Raw genomic sequence first — 19985 nt, 5'->3', positions numbered from 1 at the left:
AAAATGTTTCATTCAGCAATACATTGATCATTGTGGAGCCGACCCAGATAGACTATAGAGATAATTTAAACAACAAGTTTTATCATATGCAACAGGTTTTAAAACTTGTTGCGTATGATAATGGTGCTCCAGCCAATCAGCTCCCAACTGTCATCTGTTTGAAAAATGACAGTTGGGAGCTGATTGGCTTGAGCAGCATTTACCATACGCAAAGTGTTTTAAAACTCGATGCATATGATAAAACTCGTTGATAAATGAGGCCTGTGTGAATATGTGTGGGGGACTCCCTGTGCACAGAACGAGCTCCCAGAGACTGGACAGCTGTTTCACCGATAGCTTGATCACTATTCACTAGCCACTTTCAACTTCAAACAGCACTGGATTCTTAATAGCCGTTAAAGACTTTTATTGGACTATACCTATTTGTTTTACACGACATGACTCATTGAGTCACTGACACGTCTATTTGTGGACAATAAAATTGTTGTATCAGACCCTAGTTTATAGTCTTCATTGCATGTGGTAATACCACCACTTCAGACATAAAATGAAAAAACCCCACCACCACCTCCCGAGGCACCGACACTGACAGGACCAGCAGAAGAGATCTTCATCATTCGTGTAAGTACCTACCCTCTTACCTATTCTGCATACTAGTGTTCTGTCAAGTTCCTGATGCTGTGAATAATGATGATGTATTTCAGGTGGAGAGAAAGGTGAAGGTGAACACCCTATCTACAGTATATTATGAACATTTTTAAAGGACATTACTCATACAATTGGGACTATGGAGGACATTCAATTAGCATACATACATAATATATATATATATATATATATATGCACAGTCGTGCCCTTATATTAAGGCTGCAAAACGGATTTCTCCTTAGAGAATTCCGGAGGGGGGGGGCAGGGTGTTCAAGGGGCTACACCTCCAAAGCTTTTAGAGGTACGGATCTGAAATTTGGCATGGCCGGGTAGAACAGTGACTGGGTGCTTCATGCCAAATTTCAGACATGGGAGTAATTTAAAACTCCAACTGTCACTTTTTTCTCAATTAGGAACCCTTTTCTGCTATCGTTTATGGGGGATTTTTGGGAAGGCATAACTCAGGTTAGGGGTGGGATTTAGACTTGATGTTTGTTTTATTAGGTAGCTATTGTGGCAGGGTATGTGCTTTTGGAGTTCAGGTAAATTAGAAAGTTACAGTTTTTAAACTATTACCTCAAGAATGCGCCATTGTAGACATAGGAAGTTTCAACTTGTAGCGCAGCCTCAGTAGGAGTCTCCAGCAGGTGTATTCACTGTGGCTTCACTTGGTGCACAAAGATGGCTGCCTTTTAGCCTGCATCCCGTTTTTTATTAGTATATTGCTGGAAGTGTGCCAGCATGAGGCGGTATGCACTTCCTTTGAAATTTACTGTGCCTGGTCTAAGCTTTAGACAGCTGTTTGTATACTGCAGAGGGGGAAGCAGTGTGTCACCAGTGCAGCAACAGGCAGAGTGGAGGGACAGCCCTTAGCCCTGGAGTCCCCTCTCCACTGTGTGCATATAGTATGGTAACGTTGGGGGCAGGACTGAGGAGTCAGGACAGGATTGTGGCCAGGCGGTGCTTCAGCTCTAGCAGGACTTCATAGAGCAGCAGGTACAATGTAGCTGAGCATAAGGTTGTGATCAGCTGCACACAGCAGATACAAGTCATGGCTGTGGAGCATGCTGTTCCCCAGGACACTCCACAGCAGCGTTCACAGCACCATGCAGGGTTGTCACTGCCAGCAACCATTTCTCTGTGTCAGCCACCTAGCTCCCCTGGCTACAGACTGCGGACCTGCCCTGTGCCCTTCTCAAACTATTCCTCCCTGTCCCCTCTTACCCTTCAGATCCCTCTTCCCACTTTCTCTCCCTCCCTGTGGGCCAAAATGCTCTCTATTTGCGGCACCCTCAAACCCCACTTGTGGCAGTCCCAACCCCACCCCCCCTCGCAGCACCCCCAACCCCCTCCCACGGGGCTGGACAAGTGGGGAGTGCCATCCAGGTAGGTGGGGGGAGGGGGTTGGGTGTCTGTCTTTGTCAGTGTGTGTCAGTGGGGGTGTGTGTCTGTCTGTGTGTATGTGCATAGGTGGATTCAGGGACTGCACAAGGGGGCATGCCATCTGGGGGGTGTTGGGTGCCTGTCTGTGTTAGTGAGGGTGTGTGTTTGTGTCAGTGTGTGTATGTGCATAAGTGGTTTCAGGGGTTGTACGAAGGGGTGGGTGGGTGTCTGTCAGTGAGGGTGTATGTATTTGTCTGTGTCCGTGTGTATGTGCAATGGCGGATTCTGGGGCTGAACAAGTGGGGGAGCAATCAGGTGTGTGTGTGTGTGGGGGGGGGGGTGCCTGTCTTTGTAAGTGTGTGTCAGTGAGGCTGTGTGTGTCAGTGTAGGTGCATAGGTGGATTCAGGGGCTGCACAAGGGAGGGAGTGTTGCCAGCCGGGGGAGGGGGAATTATCAGTGTCTGTCAGTGACAGTGTGTGTCTCTGTGTCAGTAGTGAGGGTGTGTGTATGAGCAAAGGTGGATTCGGGGGGGTTACCAAGACATGTCCCCACCCCTTTTCATTTAGGATAATTATGATTATATTCAGTTCAGCAACACAGTACAGCGGTGCAAGTATGGTGGTACTGTTTAGTGCTGTGTACCGTTAAGAATTTAGCAGCCGGTGCGCCGTATCACCTGCCTGCTTAGCACCCACTGTCAGCCGCCATTATTAGCCCGGAACCACGCTGCCAAGCAAGACCATGGTTCTCGGCGCTATGAAAGCTACTCCAGGAGCCAGGACTGCTGGGAATGCATCGTGACTTTGTTACCTCATCTCATGCTCCCAGGCGCAAAGAGGAGCCGCTGACAGCGCACAAAGAGAACCATGCAGGTGGTAATGCAGTAGGCTGGAACGAAGGGGCAGAAGGTTGGAAAAACAGAACGGGGCAGAAGGTTGGAAAGACGTTTGCAGGTGGCTGGAAATACAGGGGCATAAAAGGCTAGAAAGACAAATGGGCAGGAGGCTGGAGTAACATGTGTAGGAAGCTCAAGTGCCATGGGGCAGAATGTGACAGAGGGAGCAGAAGGCTAGAATGATATGGTATATGAGGCTAGAATGACACAGCAAGCTGAAAGTAAAACGGGATGCAGGAGGCGACAGGGCTGGCAAGACAAGAGAGGCTGGAGAGGACATGGGGCAGGAGGTGACACGAAGCAGGAGGCTGAAGGCGATACTGGACAGGAAGCTGGAATGACGCAGGGATCTGGAGGTGACACAGGGAGCAAGAGGCTGAGGTGGCACAAGGCCTGAGTGACAAAGAAGGTATGTAGCTGGAAAGACACAGGGATGGATGGAGCAAGAGGCTGGAGTGACAGGGAGCACAAGGCTGGAGTGACACAGGCACAGGAGGCTTGTGGGATGCAGGATGCACTAGTCTAGTTGAACATCTGATGTTAGATAATGACATTAGTTCTATTCCTACACAAACGGGTATCTTCCGGACAAAGTGATCTCCTACATGAATGGTGAATACCAACTGAAGACAACGTCTGCCCAGAGAGGATACATTTCTTCAGAGGTTCCCTATTGCAGAGACACCACCATATAGGTAAGGTCAGGTGTAATTTTATTTACTACACACACACTGTGCCTGTGATAAATATATTAGAATTTGCCCATAGTACATATGCTGGGGTTTTGGAATTGCAGAGAGACTCCAATGAGCTGCAAAACAAAAGATGTGGAAATAAAGTTCCACAGATGATATATTTTGTGCTGCAGCTCATTGCTTTGCGCTCTCTCTACAATTCCAAAACCCCAGCACATGTACTGTGTGCAATTCTATTTGGCACAGGTACTGTGCAAGCTGTCCAATCACAGTGATCCTTCCTCTCACCCTTTTCATTGCCCCCCTTCCTGCCCAGTGTCCCCACCATCTCACCAATCCCCCATCTCAGTGTCTCCCACCCTGCCAGCCCAGTGTCTCCTCCCTTCCCCCTACCAGCCCACCTCTCCTATCTAACTGACACTCAGCAAGAGCTCCCAGATAGTCCAGTCACAGTGTTCCTCCCTCATTTATCCCCACTCATTTTATGTTATTGTGATTATTATTTCCCCATCACTCACTGTGTTTTGTTAACCCCATCATGTTACCAGGCATATTTGCCCTCTTCTCCCCATTAATCATTCCCCTCCATTTCCTTGTTACAATAGTCCATGCCATGCTCCCTCACATTGCAGCTCTCCACACAGCTGATATGCTATACTCTTACCTGCCGCCTCCTCTTTCTCACCTTGCCATGCATCACTGCATCTCTGTCTCCCTTCCCCCCGATGCTCGCCACCCTCACTCTTGTCCATGCTCCTTCTCTCCTCTCCTTTGCCTCTCTTCTCCTCCACACCTATTCCCTCCACTCGACACCCCTCACACATCTCATCCCCATGCTTTTCCACTCTCATCGCTAACATACCTGCCCACCCTGGTATAACATTGACCCTTCCAACCTGCCACACACCCCCGCGTTGCTGCCTCTCGCCACCGCTGCACTTCCACCTACGCTAGGGTACCATATTGTTGCCCATCTCCCCTGCAGGTGGCACCGGTTTGCTCCTCCAAACCTTGATAGTTAATATATTTTTAAAAAGCAATAAAATTCCATAGACAAAAAAACTTACGGTTTCACATGTCCCATTAAGGCTTCTTAGACATGATCTGAAATTTCACAAAACCTATTGAATTTCTGCCACTCAAACTTCAGAAAGCAATGAAATTACGATCATTAAGGCTGACACCTTAATGGACGTGTTCCTTGTGTAATACAGATATGGTATACCATGACACCATGTGGTTAACTGCAGATTCAGCACTCTCACAGAGTGAGATTGCTGTCACTCCCAAAATAGTGGAGCTGCTAATTCACAGAATTGTGTGCTCATTGGAATACACACATAAACCGTAAGGTTTTTTGTCTATGGAATATATATATACACACATACATACAAATATATATACACACATATATAGTCTTTTGTTTCAAACAATTACTGTGTTTTATTTACCACTATAGTGCAGTGTTTTAAAAATCTTTTGTTGCTGTTTTTGGGATGGACACCCATACACAGCTGCTCTTAGAGGTAATTGGAGAAGGCCATATACCCAGCGCTGGGAATATATTTAAAACTATATAGCTGTAGCACAAATCTGAGCCTGGTCAAGTTGGGAGACATAGTCTGCAATGCAGGAATATAAATTGAGATAGACAGTCTGAAAAACCTTCCTGCAATGTAACTATATATCTACAACTGAAAATCACACAAAGGTAATTTTTTATAACTAGTGAATAAATCAGTTTGGCGTCTCACTGCCACAACCGCTTACATACAGCCCTCTATAGCCATGAATGTCTACTCATATGTACATGACTCCACCTCTTCTGTGTGATACTGCAACTTGCATAATTCTGCCACAGGAGCCGAGACCATAGCATCAATATAAGGCCAGCATCATCTTCCAGAGGGGACAGAAAAATAGTAGCTAAGTATGGTTAAATCATACTTGCCCACTTTCTGGCTGCCAGTTCGGCACAGCAGGGGATGTGGCACAGTTAGCTGGGCGGTGTGATTGAGTCATCGTGGCCCCGAACCATGGGTACGTTGACACGATTCTGCATGAGTCAAGTCATAGGCCACTAGGACCGCCCACTTTACTCAGGAAGTGGGTGACGTAGGGTAGACGCGGTGCAGGACCTAGGTGGACGGGAGCAGCACCAGAGATTCGGGAAGCCTCCAGGCCGTTCCAGGAGAGTAGGCAAGTATGGGTTAATCATCCTCTACATCTTTAGTACAATTGGGATATTTCACAAAACAAAAAAGAGATTTCAGTGGTTAAAAATGTTGTGACATAAGTAGCTGTGCCCTGTGTATAAATGAACCAATCCACACAATGTAAATCAAGTTTGCCAATTAAATTACAGAAGAACCTCATTCCTAACATTCTGTAGAGGAGAACGAGCAAGCATGGTGTGTAAACACTCCATTAGTCTAGCCTTGCAGGTTAACAAACACAGATTACCTATGTTCAGTTAATAGCTAATAGGAAAAATTGAGAAGATGGACTGTTCTTTCTACTGCAGAATGACAAACATTACGCAGACGTTACTGTTCTAGACGCTAGAAAGTTGTGTCACATTTTCCCCTAAGGACTTTTTTTGGGCCATGCTGGGTGTTACAGGAAACTGAGAAAATTATTCAGACTCAAAGCTGGGGGAGTAAAGCAATGGTCTGTGTATGTGTGAGAGGAAGCCACATCACATGGGAGCAGAAGGTAAGTAAATGAGGGATTTAGAACAAGTCAAATACAAGTTTAAATTTTAAAGAAATAGTTTGGTGGGGGAAAAAAGGCTTGGTTACAAATGCCAATGAAAGTCCAAATGGAAATAGGACACTAAGATGCATATTATTTTATCGCGCTGCATGGCATATTGAGGCTAGTTACATCACATTGTGACTTATACGCAATTTCAGAAAAAAGACAAATACGCCCGACGCTAGCAGTGTCTCACGGGACCAGGTACGCCGAGAGGGGCTGTTTGGCGCGACTGCAGCAAAGACGAGTGAGGACACATCTGTATACAAATTGTTTTAGTAGATTCCCATCTGAAAGTAGTCACCTTGCTGTGGTAGATGGACAGTTTAATCAAACTTTGCAGTAAGAACCTCAAGTTTATTCTAAAAGTGAATTTATAAAATCTATATTATTGCATCAGATATTTAAATATTGTCTATGGGATTGATTTACTTCTAAACATGGAAAAGGGTGGTCTCGCCCACAGCACCCAATCAGATTCTGTGTATCATTTTCTAGGATGAAAAAGAGAAATAATAGCTAATATCTAATTGGGTGCTAAGGGCAACACCACCACTTTTTAATTTTAGCAGCTTTAGTAAATCTACCCCTTAGGGGGCAATTAAATTCTGCGTGCTGTGCCAAGAATTTATGTCGCCATTGTGATTCGCGAACAAGAGTAATCTCCGCAAAATCTTGAAATTCAATTACAAACTCTCTGACAAGTTTCACCCCCCCTTTTTTTCCAAGTGAAAAAATGTGGGACAGAGGGCCCGATTCATACCCGGTCGCTCTCAGCCGTCCTCTCACTGCTGCCGATGTTTGCTAATCTGCGTATGCATCGCAGTGCGCGAACTACTCATAGCGATCGGCAAAAAGACAGCTCAGTATAATGAGTGACAGAATGTGCAGTTTGTGGGTGGTAACAGGGGAAGGTGCTTGTGAACGGGGGAGTGGTGCTGCGAACGCGTGTCTGACCGTCAAAATGGAGTTTAATGGGAGTGCATAATTAACAAGGTAGCGTCATTGTACATGTGACTTGGGTGTATTTCAGGCTGAACTGATCGCACTGTTGCGGTGCGGTAAGGTCTACCACATGAGCTGCATGCAGCAATAAAGCTATTCGAAGTACTGGATTAACCACTCACTTCCTGGAGATGACGTGTGCTATGAGTGAGAGGTTAGCTGCTTTATACTACAGTGTGCGGTCGCTCTGCCGTCGCATTGTAAGACAGAGGGGGCGTCCTTCAACCAGACAGTGTGATCGCAAATTTGCATACCTGGACTCTTTTTTGCTGCGAGAGCGCGCAGCATAGCGACCAGGTCTGAATCAGGCCCACAGTGCAGAACCTCTTGCACACCTCCGATAATGAATAATCAGGCACTTGCAGGCATTTAAATAGAACAATATGGCCAATACTGACATGATAAGAGTCTCTTTAATACTCTCTAAAATACTCACAAATGGGATAAATGATGTGGGGCAGTAATGTGGGAGTGTAAATGATGTGGGACAGGCATGTGGGTTTGTAAATAATGTGGACCAGCGCTAGGCTTTGCTGCGCCCAGCTCCGTCCTGTGTTGCCGCTCCTTCCCTCCTCCGCTCCCTCCCTCTGGGCTTACATAATAAGTCTAGCACTGGGAAGGTGGGCGTTTCCTGCGCCCGCCGGATACAATGGCGCTCCGGGCGACGGACCGGCTTGCCCGTGTCTGGAGCCGCCACTGTGGCCAGATATGTTGCTGTGTAATTTATGTGGGGCAGGTATGTGGGTGTGTAAAAGATTAACAAATGAATGAAAATGGTCCTACTTACATTAAGGTCTCCTGGCATGGAGAAGCAGAGGAAGAAAGACTGCGAGACCCTTGTGAAGTGCATCTCATCTCAGACAATTCCATGCTATGATCAGTTCCATGCACAGAGGAAGGAGAAGAATTATGTGCTACATTTAAAAATGTTCTCTCCATGGGAAGACTTTGAGACCGCTGTCTAGCATCCTCGACAATTATATTATGTCCCGGCTCAGATTTCCCTTTACAACAGGAGGGTCCAGACTTTGTAGCTTGATGAGATGCCCGTCTCTCTCTGCACTTTTCCCATTTAGGAGGTGGGGGGCGAGGAGGCCCTTTTTTCTTTGGTGGTGCAGGTGCCTCTCTTTCCTCTAGCTTAGCCATAGGAGGATCTCGTCTGTCCCTTAAAGCAAGAAACTCCAAGTTAAGCTGACTTACGGAGTAAGCTCTACCTCGTGATAAGCCTGGTTCTGGGGGACCTTCCTGGAATGATGTCATGTCTATCGGCCTGAGAGGATGGTCACCGGAGAGATCATAGGTAGATGCTGCCTTGTAACTTTGAGGCCATTCTTGATCATTAACTTCTCCACGTGATCTGAAATGGCCATTGTGGTGAAACCCAGAATTATAATTATAGGGACACAATTCACTGCAAAGTAAGAGAATACAATAATCATTAGAATGTGTGATATATATAGATATATGTATAGTATGTACAGTATGCATGTATGTATCCTGCCGGCACTCACAATAGCAATGACACAGATTGCCCTGTGCCAGAATCAGGATAAATGCATACTCCTACAGAAGTAAGCAGCACTCAGGGATGATCATACAAAAGAAACTTGTGTATTAGACAGAAGTTTTTCATTTTTTAAGGATTCATGCTCACGGCCATTTTCTGTCACCATCCTTAGCTTTTACAGCCAACACCAAAATTTTACAGCATCTTTACTACCTCCTTTATTAACATGGGTGTGTTGACCTTTAAATGTGTCTATCAGATTGTGTATATTAATTTCTATCCTATTCTAAGTAAACTGAGTCATGGAAATGTAACTTTCCTGTCACCGGCTGGGAAGGGAGGCAGAGTGTGTCTGAGCCAGTTACACCCTCTCACAGGAATTCCAAATCAAAGGACTGAGTCGCTGAGTGGAAACATTTATGGGAAATTCAGACAGTTATACCCAGGCTTGAGACAATGGGCCTTACATGTCTAAGGTTTAACACATACCATTTCACTATGGTATGATTCAGGAAAAACTTCTATATACCTTCATTGCTTACATTTTTTATCCATGGTATTTACATGAAATGATGCACTGTGACACTTTATTTTATGTATTTTTGTGGACTCTTTCCTATTAAAATTGTTTATATAATCTCTCTAGACATCAGCGCAATTATAAAAATTTTCTACCATGGAGTTACTATGTCAGAGTTCATAAGGGAAGGGAAGATACCAAGAGGTTTCAGAGTATGCAACACGCCTACTTAAAGGGCGATATAACAAAGAATTTGTGATACGATAGCCATACTCTACAAATGTTCTCTGGACTTCATGACCTTAGTGGTCCAGGAAAATGCGAGGGAATTGTCTTTAATTATACAAAAGATTACAGAATATGAGAGTACAAACAAAGTTCAGCTCCAATTGACCATGCAAACAAACTTCAACAACAGATTGATACTTATAAGAAAGATCTTGTCCTGTTTAAAAAATAGAAATTTGACATAGTGAACAAAGATTATGAAGAGAGGAGTCTATCAAAGGATCGCATGGAGCTCGGAAGTGACAGAGCATGGTATACGTCAACAAGATATTCATAGATCCAGAAGTAGAAGATATGATTACTCCTCGGGAGAACTCCCTACATCATCTGGAGATGAGTCCACCAACAGTCAGATTACATCATCATCAGGGCAAAAAACCCCTGTAGGGGTGAAAACCCACGCAGGATGCGGGTTGGTAGGAAACACACTAGGAGGAGAGGCCAAAAGGCGCTGTAAGAGGAGGTAGGGGCAGAAGTCGGGAGAAATAAGTTTAATTTATAACTTATCAAAGAGAGTCCTTACACCAACGGAAAACAATGTTCTGAACAAGGGAGTTGGATATGCCCCTACAAATAATTTCAATTCTTTGGAATGAAAGATCATCATTTCCTAAACAGGCAATGGTGTGGAATTGTGGTCTTAGATGTGGATAAATACTGTGAAGAACTCTATGGTCAGTTATCTAATCTACAGTAAACCGAGTAGTGATCCAACAGATCGTTTCAAGGCAGAAATTGATACCTTACAGCAGCTCTAAATGGTGGTACCATAAATGAAGAAATCTACGATTTTTTAACTATTGAGCATCCTAGGGTATACTTTATACACTACCGAAGATAGGTAGGAGATACAGTATGTTATATATATATATATATATATATATATACATACATACATACATACACACACACCGACCAAAGAAGAGACAGCACTCCAAGGGCTCCAAAAAAATGTAACATATCAAGTGTATTTATGGTCAATGTCACGTTTCAGGGCATCCGCCCTTTCGTCAGGACACACTTACTGACGAAAGGGTGGACATGTGACATTGACAATAAATACGCCTGATATGTAACATCATTTTGCTGGAGCCCTTGGAGTGCTGTGTCTTCTTTGGATGGTATGGAAAAGTATTTCATGCAAGCACCAGGGCCAGATGCATTGGACTGTGCTGAGTGCCGGCAGTTTTGTGACTGACTGTATATCTCTCAACAGGCGTCACTCCCGGCGGCTTCACAAGAAGATCGACAATGTAAAAGTCAAGATGGGAGGCACATATAGAAACCGTCGTAATTCCTACACCGTTCACCTGATTTGGAAGTAATTACCCTCAAATTAAATCTGAAAGTCTGCAGTTAAAGCACATCTGGTTTGTTTCATTTCAAAGCCATTGTGTTGGTGAATAGAGGCCAAAATATGAAAATTCTGTCAATGTCCCAATATTTATGCAACTGACTGTAGCATCAGACCACCCCACATGCCCTACACACACATACACCATGGGAAGTCACTCATATTACAGTACGGATAATGCTTATAATCACATTGCCTTGATTTCACATAGCCAACAGGTGCAGTCCTGGAGGCAGAGAGGGGGGTGAGGGCAGGCAGCAGTTGGAACATTGTTATGGGCAGGTAGCAGTTGGGGTAGAGGGGTTAAGTGCAAGAAGCAGTTGGGACAGAGCTGGGGGTAGGGAGGGGGTAAGTGCAGACAGTTGGGACAATGCCGGGAGCAGGTAACAGTTGGGGTAGAGGGGGGTAAGGGCACGTAGCAGTTGGAGTAGAGGTGGGGGTTGAGGCAGGGAGCAGTTGGTGCAGGGAGGGGATAGAGGGGGGTAAGTGCATGTGGCAGTTGGGGTTGGAAAAGGGGTTAAGTGTAGATAGCACTTGGATCAGTACTGGGGAGCAAGGAGGGAGTTAGGGGCATGCAGAGCTAGGGATAGCGTGAGGATAAGGAGTGACACCTAGTGCGGGCAGGACTAGAGTGCACGCGGACAAAAAGGTGGAGTGGCCTCGTGGCCGAACCCCCGTTCAGCGTTCTTATCACTCGTGGGTGGTGGTGGAGGTGCGGACTGCAGTGCCGGCTCCCTCACTGTGACAGAAGCAGAGTGCTGCACTTAATGCTACAGTGCAGAACCTGGCTCCTGTCACTGAGGAGTCGGTACCTTAGTGTCACCCCTTGGAGGGGGACACCCGGCTGCGGCTTGCACCCTCCTTGTGACGCCACTGTGGATAAGTGTAGATAGCTGGGGCAGCACTAGGGGCATGCAGTGCTGGAGGTAGGGAGGGGATAAGGGTAGATAGCAGATGGGGGGTAAGGAGGGGTCTAGGGGCACGGAGTGCTAGGGATGGGAATAAGGGTAGACAGCTGCTGGGGCAGTACTGGGGGGCAAGGAGGGAATTTGGAAGATGCAGTGCTGGGGATAGGAGGATAGGAGGGGGGATAAGGGTGGATAGCAGCTGGGCAGTACTGGGGAGCAAGGAGGGGTTAAGTGGCACACAGTGCTGGGGATAGGATTGGGATAAGGGTAAATAGCAGCTGAGGCAGTATTTGGGGGCAAGAAGTGAGTTAGGTGCAGGCAGTGCTGGGGGTAGGGAGGGGGGATAAGGGTAGATAGCAGCTGGGGCAGTACTGGGGGGCAAGTGCTGGGGGTAGGAGAGAGATAAGGTGCTGATTATGAACACTAAAAATAGTCCTGTGGGACTACCCTCCGTACCCCCGTGCGCACCTGCCACATTGATTAATTGCAGAGTATAAGCCATTAGCCTCCGCGGCACCAGCAGCCCACACCCTGTTTGTATACTTAGCTGAACCGCACCAAAAGTCACCCCATCCGCCTTCCTTCCTGACAGCTACTTATTAACACTTACTTATACAGGCGGCTACATGAGCTGAGTAGAACACCAGAGCTGCCTTCATGCCGGGTGTGCCAGCCTTCTATGCTGCCAGATCGCTTGGGTCGCCTTCATACTAGATACTCTGAAGCTGTCTGTAGCGCCGAGTGCCAGGTCCGCAGCTGCTGCATCTAGGAAGGGCGCTAAAGGACTGGCTCCTCCTCTACTTTAATAGTCCTCCCTGACGCTGGGCCAGCGAGAGAAAATCAATTTACAAGTAGCCAATCCCAGTGGAGCACCCTTCTGAAAAAGTGAGTCCCCAGTGTCCATTTATGAGTAAAATATGCGCTATAGTGTGTACTTGCGATCACTGATGTCTACCTATTAACTGTCAACCTTTACACGGTAGTTCATTTATACCACACCCCATCCCAGCAGGAACTTAAGAAATATGGTCAATTTTAATAAAAATCCCCACAATTACATTCCTCAAAATGCATTTTGTTTTGGTATCAGTCGTTTCTACAATGCTTTCCTTTAAACTGGCTATAGAGAACAGCATGAGTACTGGGTACTGTTCTGGGGTGGATCAGATCTGAGTGAGTGGGTGGGTGGATCAGATATCAGTCAGTGGGTACGGAGCTGGAGGGGTTATTTGAGGTGTGGACAAGTCTTCAAAATTGTACTAGCATGTGAATTCTAGTTACAACCCAAAAAGTGTGGCTTACAGATGTGTCCTTGTTCATCTAGCCTCATACGCCATGCAGTGCGATATGCCAGGTCCAGTGAAACCCTGCTAGCGTTTGGCATCTTTTTTTTTGCCAAAAACGTGTTCAAGTCACAATGCACTTCGACTGGGATTCACCAGGAGACAGTGTTGATTAATTTGATATGCGACACTCAATCAGCTTGCGAATCAGCTTGTGAAGCACTATGATGCAACAGCCGCAGCTTTCTTCCACGCCAAGTTCTCTTTTCGGACTCAGGGTCTCATTCAGACCCGCTCGCAAGCGGGTCGCTGTTGAGGCCCTGCGCAATTCTCTTGCTCCGGGGCTCACTACAAAAGGGGCGGCTGTCGATTGTGATCGACAGCTCGCACCGTTTTGTAGGCGGGGTGGGGGGGTGTCTGGCCAAACGGAGGCGTTCCCGAAGGAACGCCCGCCTGCCGTTTGGGGGCGGCCCCGCTGACATCACCCGTGATGTCAGTGGTGAGCTTCCGGCTCTATTAGAGCTGAAAGCTCACTGGGGCTTGCGGCAGACGAGACCCTACCACAAGGGTCTCATCGCAAGCCCCGATAGTCGCAATGGTCTGGACCATCGCGACCATCAACCTGGCCTCTCACTAAAGCTGTGTGTGGTCACCCACAGCTTAGCGAGCGGCCAGGAGGCCAGATATTAAAAAGGAAGCGGCCGCTCGCATTTTACGAGCGGCTCTGAATGAGGTCCTCAGTTGCACACACAGATATACAAGTGTCGTATAACGAATTAAACACAGTCTCCTGGTGCATCCTAGTCACATCACTTTGCGACTAAGGCGCATTTGGCAAAAAAAAGATGCAAAAAAAAAAAAAAGACACCCAACGCTAACAGGGTCTAACCGTACCAGGCGCCGAGAGGGACTGTTTGGCATGACTGCAGAAAAGACGACTGAGGCCACATTTGTATGCTGGGATTAATAAAATACTGAATGTTATATTTCTCCACTGTATTGTAATGTTTCAATATGATAATCTATAGTGTAATCCACTATAAGCATGGCTACAAGGTGGGACTGAAACTCACTGCTGCATAGGTCATCACCTGATTGGGGCCCATGAGGTTGGGAAGGGGGGGGGGGTGCAAAGATGAATAATCAAAATCAGCAAGCATTGATTTACTAACATGGTAGAAATCACTAAATTAGGTCACAGTAGCAAGGAGTTTAGTGTTTTACTACTAACCAACTGGAGCTGCCTTGTTATAAATGCAACCCCACCCTAGTGTTTCTTTCTATACCACATTTAGCATGATTTCTCTTTAAGGAATATGTGCTGTTGAGGAAGTCAGACTGAGGTAATTTCCCTATTGCTGTACAGTGAAGAATCCATTTTCGGAAATTACATTAGTCCCAAGATACTACAAGTGTTCCAAAAGTAGAATTCTTGTGACATAGAACCATAATGGCACTAAGTCACATGACTGCTGTGTAGTCATTATAAACTGTACCTTTTTACAGACATACCTGATTTCTAGTTCTTCACCTAATTCCACTTCACTACCCTGTAAATGTGAGATTTTGTACAGATGTGTCCTTATACATCTTTGCTACAGCCACGCTAAAACTCCCTTCTCAGCGCGCCAGGTCCTGTGAGACTCTGCTAGTGCCGGGCATCTAAGTCACAATGCGATGTGACTAGGTCGCACTAGCAGACTGTGGTGATTTAAATTTCATGTGCGACACTTATATCTGTGTACAACAGAGTCCCTGAATCTGTATACGATGTAGTGGCTGCAGCTTTTTTGCTTCCAAGTTCAGTTGTCCTTCATATACAGACTCAGGTGCAAACAGATATACAAGTGTTGCATATCAAATTAATCAGCACAGTCTGCTGGTGCGACCTTGTCACATCGTGTTGCGATTAAGCTGTGTACACACATAAAAGATATATCTGCAGATCATGGTTGTACATACACGCTAAACAACCATTATCTGCGGGACCCGCTGGCTGGGGGTCGTGCCGCGCCTCCCTTCCCACGGGCTCAGCAGCAAGTGTATGCACAGCATGATGAGCAGATATATCTGCCATCGGATGTGCTGCACAGCTGGCACGATATGCCTGAACGATTTCATTCACAGACATATTGCTGGCATACACTGGCTGACGCACACATGATATATGGGACGTCCATTGATCGGCCAATATTAGAGCTGTAACTAGACTTTTTGATACCTTGGGCCAGAAAGAACATTTTTCGAATAGGGACATAAGACACGCGCCTAGAAAAGGGGCATGGTCTCATGGCCAAGGGGCAATGGAAATCTGATTTGTCCCATATGATGATGAAGGGGTACCACTGTTATACATGTGTCACTGTCAAATACAGTGTGAATACAATGGCTGCAGTGATAATACATAACTCACCAGCTATAGATGTAGGAGAGCACTGATGAAGCTGCAACTGCAGCAGCATTTGTCCATCAGAACAGCTGTGCACAAGCCTGGAGTCGGCAGTGTAGACCACCGACTGAAGATTGTGTTTTACAAAAGGATATTGTGTCTCATACAGTATAGTTAGAATTCATAGACTTCCATTGCAGGAGCAGAGCGCTCCATGTGTAAAGTGTCCAATTGCCGTGTGAGAGGTGATAGGAGTAGGTTACTGAAGGTGCTTCGGGAGATGGCCAGATGAAGGGGGAGTCGGCCAGGGAGGATATAGGGGCAGCCAGGAGATGGCGTGGATAAAAGAAGAGGAAGCTACAAGTGAGAATGATTATAAACAGAAAATTAACAGGCACAACCAAACAGCACCCCCTGCTCTGCAGTGACCTGTGCCATGGCACGTTACACCACCCTAGTTACGGCCCTGGCCAATATCTCTACCAGTGTGTACCCAGCATTAAATACATTTTCAGCTTAAAAAAAAAAAAAAGACACCCAATGCTAGCAAAGTAACACGGGACCTGGCGGCTCACTAATGCCAGGCAAATCCTGCCTTCATGGCGTATTGAGGCTAGATGTATGAGGACTTCAAAAAGATCATCAAGAGCCATACGCATCTGCGGAGGGGCAGCGGGTGGTGCATCACCAGCGTTCCCCGCTGCCCTCTGCCTCTCCTTCCCCTGACGGATGCAGGCGGGCGCGGCTCCCTACGGGCGCGCGCCGACCTGCTGGAAATTTAAAGGGCCATACACACGCCCTTAAGCAACGTCACAGGAAGTGACTGGGGTAGCCTTGCTTATTTAAGGAAGACTCTGGGAGCACACCAGTGCCAGAGTATAGGCTCATTTACCGTACTCCAGCGTTCCTGTGATATTCTGTTACCTGTTTCTGACCTTGGCTTCATTTGTGACCCTGATTTCGCCTGACCCCTGGTACTGCATCTGATATCTGGTTTTGACTTCGGCTATTCCGTGACCTGTTTACGCCTGCTGCCTGGTACTGTCTAAGTCCGTTTGGTTCTGACCCGGCCTGTCGACTAAGCTATACGTCTTCTCCGCTTCATCCAGAGTTTACCAGCACCTGTATAAGGGAACCTCTCCTGAGGGCCGCGACCTGTGTGTCGGACGCAGCCAAGTCCATACCTTCTTGCGAGGGTCCCTGGTGAATACCGCTGGCACATTAGACTCCGCGCCTCAGGCTTAAGGTTAGCCAACTCCCTAAACACGGGCCGCATCCATAACCTGCCCGAGACTTGCGACAGAATACTCTGGCCAAAAAGACATGGATGCTGCTGGGAACCCATCTCGACGAGACCTGCTCGTAAACCTTCTTGCAAGAACAAGACCAGGCCCAGATTATGCAGTGTCTGCAGATGCTAATGCAGCAAGTCGGTGCTGCTCAGTCACCTCTGGTGCAGTTATCCACTCCTCCTATGGTGTCTATATAAGTTGCGGGGGCTACCGCTCCATTACGCATTCCGAATCCTACGAAGTATGATGGGGATCCCAATGGCTGTCGAGGATTCCTAAACCAATGCTCAATTCAATTTGAGGTCCAAGCAGCAAACTTCCCTTCAGAGAGGACGAAGGTGGTTTACATCATCTCGCTGCTATCCGGTCAGGCGTTGGCCTGGGCTTCACCATTGTGGGAAGGGAATGATTCCCTGGTCAATAACAGCGCTGAATTCTTTAAAGTTTTTCGGAGGGTCTTCGATGAGCCTGGACGAGTATCCTCTGTGGGGTCAGCTATCTTGCAGCTAAAATAAGGCAATAAAATCGGCAGGACAGTATGCTGTGCAGTTTCGAACGCTTGCTTCAGAATTAGGGTGGAATAATGAAGCCCTGGTAGCGACATTTATGCAGGGGTTGTCAGATCAGATCAAAGATGTACTCGCATCCAGAGAATTGCCAACCACTTTAGATGATTTATTCTCCTTGAGTATCTGGGTAGATCTTCGCCACTGGGAGAGGGCATAAGAGAAGGAACAGTCCCGTCGTTTCACCTTCAAGCTCGCTCCACGGTTCACAGCACTAGTGGAATCTCCTGAAGAGCCTATGCAGGTCGGGAAGTCCCGCCTTCCTGCCTCAGAGAGGGAGAGGAGGTTCTAAAAGAAGCTCTGTCTGTACTGTGGTGAACCGGGTCATCTTCTTTCGGGCTGCTCAAAACATCCGGGAAATGAGAACGCCTAACTGATCAAGGGGTGATCAGATTAGGTACGTTTCATCTCACCCCAAAAGACTACTACTCCACAGTTCACTATCGATGTAACTTGGGAACTCCTCTGAGATCTTAAAAGGCTTTCTTAGATTCAGGTGCTGATGGCAACGTCATTTCCGCTAAGAAGGAGCAAGAACTGGGAATTCTGAGTGTACCTCTCCAAACACCCTTATGTATCATTGGAGTGGATGGGAATAAACTTCCCGCAGCTACAATCCACTCCCGAACAACAGAAATCTCCATGCAGGTGGGAGCACTCCATCGAGAGCAGATAGCATTCTACATACTTCCGTCAGCCGAGTATCCGGTGATCTTGGGTCTACCCTGGCTCCGCAAGTATACCCCCGTTTTAGACTGGAAAGGACCTCAAATCCTGTCATGGGGTCCTCAATGCCATGGGTTATGTTTGTCGTCAGTCAAACCCCCACATCGTGTTATCCTGAGTTCTGTAACTACTTCTGGAGATCCTCTTCCCATTCCATACAGTTCCTTCAGGTATGTATTCTGTAAGAAGGCTGCTGAAACGCTGCCTGCACACAGGGAGTGGGATTGTGCTATAGACTTGTTGCCCGGGAGGGTGCCTCCTCGAGGAAGAGTCTTTACCCTTTCACTTCCAGAGTCCCAGGCAGTATCAGAATACGTCAAAGAGAATTTGAAACGAGGTTTCATCAGGGAGTCCAAATCGCCTGCTGGAGTCGGCCTGTTCTTTGTCCAAAAGAAGGATAGGGGGTTGAGACCATGCATTGACTATCAAGGTCTGAACGCGATTACCATTAAAGACCGCTATCCTCTTCCTTTGATTTCTGAGCTCTTCGACCGAATCAAAGGAGCAAGGATTTTCACTAAACTAGATCTTCGTGGGGCCTATAATCTCATCAGAATCCGACCAAGAGACGAGTGGAAGACTGCCTTTAACATTTGAGATGGCCACTACGAGTATTTAGTCATGCCTTTTGGATTGAGTTATGCACCAGCTGTCTTTCAGAAGTATATGAACCATATCTTCCGGGACTTACTGTACAAATATGTAGTGGTATACTTGGATGACATCCTAATATTCTCTGAAGATGAAAAGTCATCACCAACATGTGTGTGAAGTACTGTTCCGGCTTCGGGCCAACCAGCTTTTTTGTAAGCTTGAAAAATGCTCCTTTCAAACAAAGGGAACTAACGTTTCTAGGTTATATCATCTCGGGCTCCTGCCTTCAGATGGACCCAGTAAAGCTTACCGCAATCAACAACTGGCCCCGTCCAGTCGGATTGAAAGCAATACAACGCTTTTTGGGTTTTTGCAATATTTACCGCCAATTCATCAGGAACTACTCGTCCATCGCTCCTCCCATCACTGCTCTTACCAGAAAGGAAGGATCAAGACACTTGTGTGTGGCCTCCTGAGACAGAAGAGGCTTTCCTCAGTTTAAAGCAGGGTTTCCTTTCAGCCCCCATTCTGAGGCAGCCAAATTGTGATCAAGCTTCTTTCCTGGAGGTGGATGCCTCCATGATTGGTGTTGGAGCAGTACTGTCACAGAAGGATGATGCGGGCAAGTGGTATTCCTGTGGGTTCTTCTCCCGAAAGTTCTCTGCACCAGAAAGGAATTACGCGGTCGGGGATAAAGAACTACTTGCCATCAAGTTGGCTCTTCAAGAATGGCGTTACTTGTTAGAGGGAGCGACAGTTTATACCAACCATAAGAATTTGACGTATCTCAAAAAAGCTCACTGCCTAAATTACCGTCAATCTAGGTGGTCATTGTTTTTTGATCGGTTTAATTTAGTGATTACCTACGGCCAGGTAATAAGAACGTGAAGGCTGATGCACTCTCCCGAGCATTCAACGCTGTTGAGGTGGAGGAGGTAAAAAGACAAACCAATTCTGAACCCTGCGTGTTCTGTGGCGGCTACCAACTGGGTCAAGATTCCAATGGGAAAGACATTTATAGCACCTGAGTTCTGGTCTAGGTTACTTCAGTGGGCCCATTCATCGCGTTTCACGGGCCATGCGGGCAAAGGAAAACTTTGGAATTAATTCTCAGGAATTATTGGTGGCCGACTGTCCGTCAGGATGTGAAGGATTTTATGCTGAGCACAAATGT

General features: G+C 46.7%; 1 protein-coding gene across 1 annotated transcript in view; it reads right to left on the bottom strand.

The window, feature by feature from the left end:
* Positions 1–19985, bottom strand: part of SHROOM4 (shroom family member 4) — a 170075-nt gene that overhangs the window by 50656 nt on the left and 99434 nt on the right. Inside the window, exon 6 of the mRNA XM_088444278.1 lies at positions 8172–8795. Within this exon, the coding sequence (XP_088300404.1) occupies positions 8172–8795 (624 nt within the window). The remainder of the gene's footprint in view (positions 1–8171; positions 8796–19985) is intronic.

The sequence above is a fragment of the Taudactylus pleione genome, unplaced genomic scaffold (assembly GCF_031769625.1).
Source record: "Taudactylus pleione unplaced genomic scaffold, aTauple2 ptg000352l, whole genome shotgun sequence".
NCBI classification, from domain to species: Eukaryota; Metazoa; Chordata; class Amphibia; order Anura; family Myobatrachidae; genus Taudactylus; species Taudactylus pleione.
Note: the sequence above shows the minus strand (reverse complement) of the source record. Positions and strands in the feature narration are given on the sequence as shown.